We start from the raw sequence: 7,582 nt of genomic DNA, 5'->3' as shown, positions 1-7,582 counted from the left end.
CAATGAATAAAATATTTAACCAAAAGAGAATTAAAGTTAAGTAATAAGTGCTGTGATTGCTAGTAAAATATTTTATAAATTCCTAAAAAATAAAAGTAAATATGCAAAACCTATCCTCATTTTATGTGAACAATAAGGAAGAAGAGAATAAACAATTACAATGTAAAAATATGGGGGTCGGTTTCGGACCACCCCCACTATTTTTACAAAATGTTTTGCCAATCACTTATATCAATGGAATCAATTCAATTTGAATATTGTGCGTTGAAGTTAAGGTCATACACAATCAAAATTAATTTCGTATAAATTTTCTTGTATTCAAAAAACACTGTTAGCTCGAATTCCGTATAGGTCAAAAATTAATTTAAATAATGCTAAAATCTAATATTGCTTGAATCTCTAAAATGAAATCAAACGCATTGATAAAACCTGTGGCCCAGTTGTTGGTGTTGTGAAAGTGTTCGACTGATGGTACTGATGAATTTTTTAGTGGTACCATCTTTAAGAAACATAAGGGGGTCGGTATGGGACCACCCTCCCCTACTAATATTGCAGTAATATTACTCAACAATATTTCAAAAAAACATTGCCACAAAGTAATATTTAAATATCTCAGAAATATTGCTGCAATATTTTTATTATGGACTGACAATATTGCAGCAATATTCCTGCAACATATCGTGCTATCTGGTTTGCTTCAAGAACTTTGCTAGTGACTAAAGGAAACATTAAGTTGATAGCACTGTTGATGAAGATTGTTGGTGGAAATGTATACGCAGTAGATAACAATCTAAAAAATTAAAAATGTAGAATCACAATAGATTACCTTACGAAAATCTCGACGAAAATTAAATAAATATAAAATCATTGAATAAAATTATAGAACTGATTTTTTGGTAAAAATTACAATTTCCTAACTTTCATTTTATCATAATAATTATTAGTTTTCATCTCACCTGAGGTTTTTCTAATATTTGCTAATATAAAAAATAATTTTTTCTTTCGTTAGAGTGTTAAATAGTCTAAGAGTTCAAGTATTTTTTTAATAATCTTTAGTATCTCTTAACACTGTAAATTCAAGTGCAAAACAATGAAGAGGTATTTATTTTCAGAATATACTTTTTGCATTACAATAAGTCTCATTTTTGTTATAGATTTAAACACTCTTTTTAAATTTTAATATTAATTTTTACTACGTTTCTATTAATAATTAGAATTATTAATTTAATAAAATAAAGTATTCCATACACATCTTAAGCCACTTTTGTGCATTAAGAATGAAAAATATCGTAAGTAACACCAGAATAAAGGCAACCAATTTCTTTACGATGATTTTTGTGACACGAGTGGAGGTCTCGGGGCGCCTACGCACACACAGTACGATCTGGGGAATTTATCGCTGAAGATTTAGAAAAAAAGAAAGTCAAATTTCATCGAAAATTGTAGGCTGTAGGTGATTATGAACACTAAATTGTAATTCTGAACCACTGTCCATTGGTAAGCCGAAAGTTTGTTTAAAAAATTTATTTTTAATTTAGCAGTATGAGTTTTCGAGGCATAATGTTAGAGCTTTTAAGAATTCTTCTAAATTTAGAGTGGTGAAAGGTTGTATCTCATTCCATCGTTTTTTAACACAGTCAAGAATGAGAGTCCAAGGTATATTAGTATGTACATTGATACGACGTCCAATGAAATTATAGTAAAATTATCTGGTATGATAATTTCATCTATTTTCTGACACTTGTATTCGTGTAAAAAAATGTTTTCAGTAAGAAATAATTATTTAAAATTTTTTTTTTATTTTTTTGCAATTTGATGCACTAAATTTGCCATATTTAATTTTATCTGCGATAAATTTAAAATCTGAGCCCGAAATCTTGTAGAGTGACCCCGAAAACATAAAGAAACACTTCAGTTACTTGCATAAAGCATTTTTTGTATATGAAATTAAATCTTTAATTAAACACAACATTTCTAAGGTTTCAGGCGTTAATAGGTTAATTGATATAAACAATAATAAAATCAAATGTAAAACAAAAATTAAAAAAATTTCAAGAATTCTTTTTTTCGGCGTCAAAATTTTTTATTATCAAAATCCTTCGTCAGACGAGAGTCAATACTATATAGATAACAACCATATTTTGTTTTTTTGCGCTTATAGGAGTGCCACGACAGCAATTTTGAATATTTCGACTAAAAATTTTTTTAAAAATACTTGAATATATAATATAGGGCGGTTTAATTTAATCTAGTGTCGAAGTCGTATTTTGTTAGAAAAAAATCCGCAAAAATCGTCCTATTTTTTCCTTTGTCACAGTAGACTTCCCCCTTAACAAAAAAGTTTTACTGCGGAGAGATGTCCCGGGGAGACTTGTCCTGAATTTGCCACCGTTTTAATAAATTATTTTTATTGGGGAGAGATGTCCCGGGAGACTTGTCCTGGGGAGAGTTGTCTTGAGTGTGCCACCGTTTTAATAAATAATTTTTACTGGGGAAAGATGTCCCGGGGAGACTTGTCCTGAGTGTGCCACCGTTTTAAGAAATTATTTTTACTGGGGAGAGATGTCCCGGGGAGACTTGTCTTGGGGAGACTTGTCCTGAATTTGTCACTGTCTTAATAAACAATTTTTCACTGGGGAGAGATGTCCCGGGGAGATTTGTCCTGGGAAGACTTGTCCTGAATGTGCCACCGTTTAAATAAATAATTTTTACTGGGGAGACTTGTCCTGAATTTGTCACTGTTTCAATAAAAAATTTTTCACTGGGGAGATTTGTCCTGGGGAGACTTGTCCTGAATGTTCCACCGTTTAAATAAATAATTTTTACTAGGGAGAGATGTCCTGAATTTGTCACTGTTTTAATAAACATTTTTTAACTGGGGAGTGATGTCCCGGGAGACTTGTCCTGAATTTGCCATTGTTTTAATAAATAATTTTTACTGGGGAGTGATGTCTCGGAGAGACTTGTCCTTAATTTGTCACTGTTTTAATAAACAATTTTTCACTGGGGAGAGATGTCCCGGGGAGAATTGTCCACCCATGGCCTTATTTACTTTTAATATTTACATTTGGGGAGAGATGTCCCTGGGAAGACTTGTCCCATGAGGAGTTATGTCTCTGTGGAGACTTGTCCTGGGAGGACTTGTCCGGGGGAGACTTTCTGGGTGTGACTTGTCACAATCCCGACTAACTTCATGTAATAGAAAAAAAATTGTTTTGCTTGTCATTTTTTTTCTTTTAAGTATATTTTAATTTCCTTTATTGGATCTTGTAGATGGTCTTCTCCTCTTCACAATCCAGTTTAAAATTTGAAAAAATATTTAAAATGATAAAAATAAAGGATGATTTTCTGAAAATAAATAAGATCAATTTTCTCAAAAACACCACATTTTTTTGTTATCAAATTTTTACTACAAATTCTTAAAATAATTATGAACATTTCTCATGAATTTCAAGCGGGCTAAACCATTCTGTCAATCAAGAGAATTTTTTTTAACTATTTATTTTTGCAAATTTTCAACTGGCATTTTTAAAAACAAATGAATCGTTATAACATTGTTGACGTGAACGTTAACAATTTGAAAATTTGTTAAAATAAATTTTTCAAAAAAAAACTCTTCTGATTGCCAGAATGGTTTAGTCCGCTTGAAATTCATAGGAAATGTTCATAATTATTTTATGAATTTGTAGTAAAAATTTGATAACAAAAAGTGGTGTTTTTGAGAAAATTGATCTTATTTATTTTCAGAAAATCATCCCCTATTTTTATAATTTAAAATATTTTTTCAAATTTCAAACTGGATTGTGAAAACCTTTTTAAAACTTGTGTAATAAATTTTTCGCGATAAAATGAAAATTTCTCTATCTAAAGGAATCATAATAGAAGCAAAATCAAGCATTGTTGGTTAGTCAAAGAGTATTATAAAGGAAATAAAAATTATTTTCTAAAAAGTGCGAAAATCCCATGTTAATTAAATGGGAAAAGTATTGTTATTTAGAGAGGGTTAAACGGCATCGTATAAATTTTTTCTAGTTTGTAGAATTGTTTTTAGGTCAAAAAGAAACGATTTTGACGATACCCAAATGAAAATAGCTAACTTGGGAAATAACGAAAACCCTAATGTCCCATGGGCGTGAAAGGGTTAAATCTAGGTTGAAACTTTATTATGTGTACATTAAATAATCTCAGTTTCTATTAAACATTATGTTACGTAATGCCGTTATGAACCTTGTAACATTATTAGCAAAGAAGTTTATTTCATTAGAAATTAAATTAGCTTCTCTAGTGATTCGATCAATTAATGAATTATTACCATAGTTCGTTCTATGAAATGCCACTGAGAATAACGTATAACGTCTAGTAAACATTCTAGGAACGGATAAATTCACCATGGTTATCCATGGTGGAGTGAGGGACAATAGATAGCTCCCTTCATCAGTCTGTACAAAAAAGACATATCAGAGAAATGAAATCTAGATGTCAAAAGAGGAATATTCATTAAAGTTCTTAAATTTTCATATTCATGCGTACGATAATCAAATGGAATATTAAGTATTCTCGCAGCAAATCTAAGGAATTTATTTTGAACACGTTCAATTCTGATTATGTGGAAGACATAAAAAGGAGACCAGATTATACATGCGTATTCAATTATTGATCTGACAAGCGTCAAGTATAATATTCTAATTGTTGCAAGACCACGAAATACCGAAGCACATCTCATTATAATCCCTAAGGATTTTGAGGTCCAACCTAAATCTCGCATCCTAGTTACTCTCTCCAAGTTCTAACCATCAATAGTATAGTTATATAAGCTAACTTTGCCTTTAGAAAATAAAACAACATAATTTTTTTTAATATTAATACTTAAATGATTTTTACCACCATTTTTGTAACCTCTTCAGATCCTTTTGCAGATCTAAAGTGTCTTTTTCTGCTGAAAGTGAATTAATTATTTTGTAACATTTAAGGCCATCTGCATAGAGCAAAAAGTAGGAATGCCTAAAAATAGGTTTTACATCATTCATATATAAAATGAACATTAAAGGACCAAGACGCGATCCCTGAGATACCCCAGAGGTCGCTCAAAAAGGTTCACTATATTCGCCATCATAAACAATAATGTAAATAAATCAAATAAACAAATTAATGAAATAAATAACAAAACAATAATATATATATATATATATATATATATATATATATATATATATATATATATATATATATATATATATACTAGCTGTCGTACTCGTCTTCGACGGGTTGTAGTTTCTGATAATGCACTTAACAGTGTATCTACCAACCTAGAAAACCGGAAAATAGCCGGGAATTTGATTTGACAGGGAAAAAATAATAATTAGTTACTATTGTCTATTTCATTAGGAAAATAATACCATTTGAAACAGTGACCGACTTTTTATTATCAAATTAGTTATTTTTAACTAATTCAAATGCAGAAAACAATATTTCTCAATTTGTAGTACTTCAATCAATATAATGTATTAAAATCAATCTAAAATTTCCTCCAGTTTTTTGAGTTATAGTACAGTCTAATTCGAACTAATTGTATAGCAAGTAGATCCAGTTTTTCTCGGTTACATTAAATTCCCTGATATTTTACGTCTTTTCTGGTTGGTAGACACCCTGTTAAATGTATTATTAAAAAACACCCGTCGAATAAACCAGGAAAAATTTGGACAAAGCCGGAAAATGTTTTAAACCAAAATAAACACCGTGTTTAACTTTTGTCTTTACATTGATCAAGATATCTCTAAAAGTTAAATCAGAGAGCCCACAAATACTATTGAATTAAGCTTCATAGCAATTGGTATCAAGATAATTTTTTCAATTTTTTGATATTCAAAACATTTTTATACTTACATTTTCGTTATAAGAAAGTATTTTTGAAAAATTATGCTAAAATGTGACTAAATAATTTGTAATATTCAATTATATAAAGTTTAAAAGCTATCCATTGAAAAATGTAAAATTTAGAAATTTTCGATTTTTTAAAAATATTTTTATATTTCCATTTTAGTTACAAAGTATTATTTTTTGCAAAATTATGCTAAAATGTTAATAAATAACATGTAATACTCAACTATAGAAAGTTTAGAAGCAATCCATAAAAAAATATAAAATTTAGAAATTATTTGTGTTAAATAAATTCATTTATTAGAGTCAAGTATTTATTTAATTAATCCAATTAAGATTTATTTGATTTAACTAAATAAAATTATTTAAACGAAATAAATTTTTATTAGATCGAAATAAAAACTTTTAAATAAGATATTATATTACTATTAGGTAAAATGTCATAACATTTTTCCAAAAAATTCGAAAAATCAAAAGAATGCAAATTTTTTTATCTTTTGTAAAATACATGCAAAACTATCATTAGCTAACTTTTTCAGATAAATAAAACCCATTTCTACAATAAAATTTTTAAAAAAGACGTATTTTGAAATTTTTTTTCGTTTTTTTAGATCAACTTTTTTCTAAGAAAATAGTGATTTTTAATCTTTAAGCAAGCTTTTCAGGAAAAGTTATTAAAGTTTTTTATTTAAAGATCAGTATGTAAAGTAAGAAATTTGCTACATTAAACCAAAATAATTAAGCTAAATGCCATAAAAAAGAAGAAAAAATGTTAAATTTTAAGAAATTCGGTTTTTTGAATTTTTGCTAATTTTCCATAATTTTAGATTTTTTACCGAAGGGTGGAGACTATTGAATAAGTAAAGTATTTTTTAAGAGCACAAAAATAATAAAGCTAAATGCCATAAAAAGAAGGAAAAATGTTGAATTTTAAGAAATTCATTTTTTTGCATTTTTGCTATTTTTCCATAATTTTAGATTTTTTACCAAAGGGTGGAGATAACAAATTAGGTTAAGTATTTTTGAAAAGCCCAAAAATAATGAAGCCAAAAGCCATAAAAGAGAAGAAAAAATGTTGAATTTTAAGAAATTCCGTTTTTTGAATTTTTGCTAATTTTCCATAATTTTAGATTTTTTACCAAAGGGTGGAGACTATTAAATATAAGTAAAGTATTTTTGAAGAGTACAAAAATAATGAAGCTTAATGATATAAAAGAGAAGAAAAAAATGTTAAATTTTAAGAAATTCGGTTTCTCGAATTTTTGATAATTTTTGATTTTTTGCTAAAGGGTGGAGACTATTCAAATAGTATAATTATACTACCGAAATAGCTAATGGTTACTAATTATTAATTTTCCGGTGAAATTAAATTCCCGGGTATTTTTGATTTTCCAGATTGGTAGAAACATTGTTAAATGTATTGGTAGAAACTAAAACCCGTCGAAGACGGGTACGACAGCTAGTGCTATATATTATCAAAATTTTTAAAATTCAAAATTAATCTTTTGAAATAATTATTGTCATCAATTTTACTTAAATTTGATACAGGGTTAATTTTAGTATTTTTTATTACAATTTAGTCATCAGAATGAAATTTGAGTTTTTCATTTTTTGATCATTAATTAATATAATATAATAGCAATTTTGAATTCTGTGCAATATACTGACAAAAGTCTCATATTAATTATATGGATATTGTTAATAT

At 28.0% G+C, this 7,582-nt stretch overlaps 1 protein-coding gene across 1 annotated transcript in view; it reads left to right on the top strand.

The window, feature by feature from the left end:
* The first annotated feature begins 1,083 nt into the window (after positions 1-1,083).
* LOC122507828 overlaps positions 1,084-7,582 on the top strand; it is a 243,228-nt gene continuing 236,729 nt past the window's right edge. The window contains exon 1 of the mRNA XM_043620753.1: positions 1,084-1,098. Coding sequence (XP_043476688.1) covers positions 1,091-1,098 — 8 coding nt within the window. The 5' untranslated portion in view covers positions 1,084-1,090. The remainder of the gene's footprint in view (positions 1,099-7,582) is intronic.

The sequence above is a fragment of the Leptopilina heterotoma genome, unplaced genomic scaffold, assembly GCF_015476425.1.
Source record: "Leptopilina heterotoma isolate Lh14 unplaced genomic scaffold, ASM1547642v1 Lhet_510, whole genome shotgun sequence".
Taxonomy (NCBI): Eukaryota; Metazoa; Arthropoda; class Insecta; order Hymenoptera; family Figitidae; genus Leptopilina; species Leptopilina heterotoma.
This window is presented reverse-complemented; position numbering and strand designations above follow the sequence as displayed.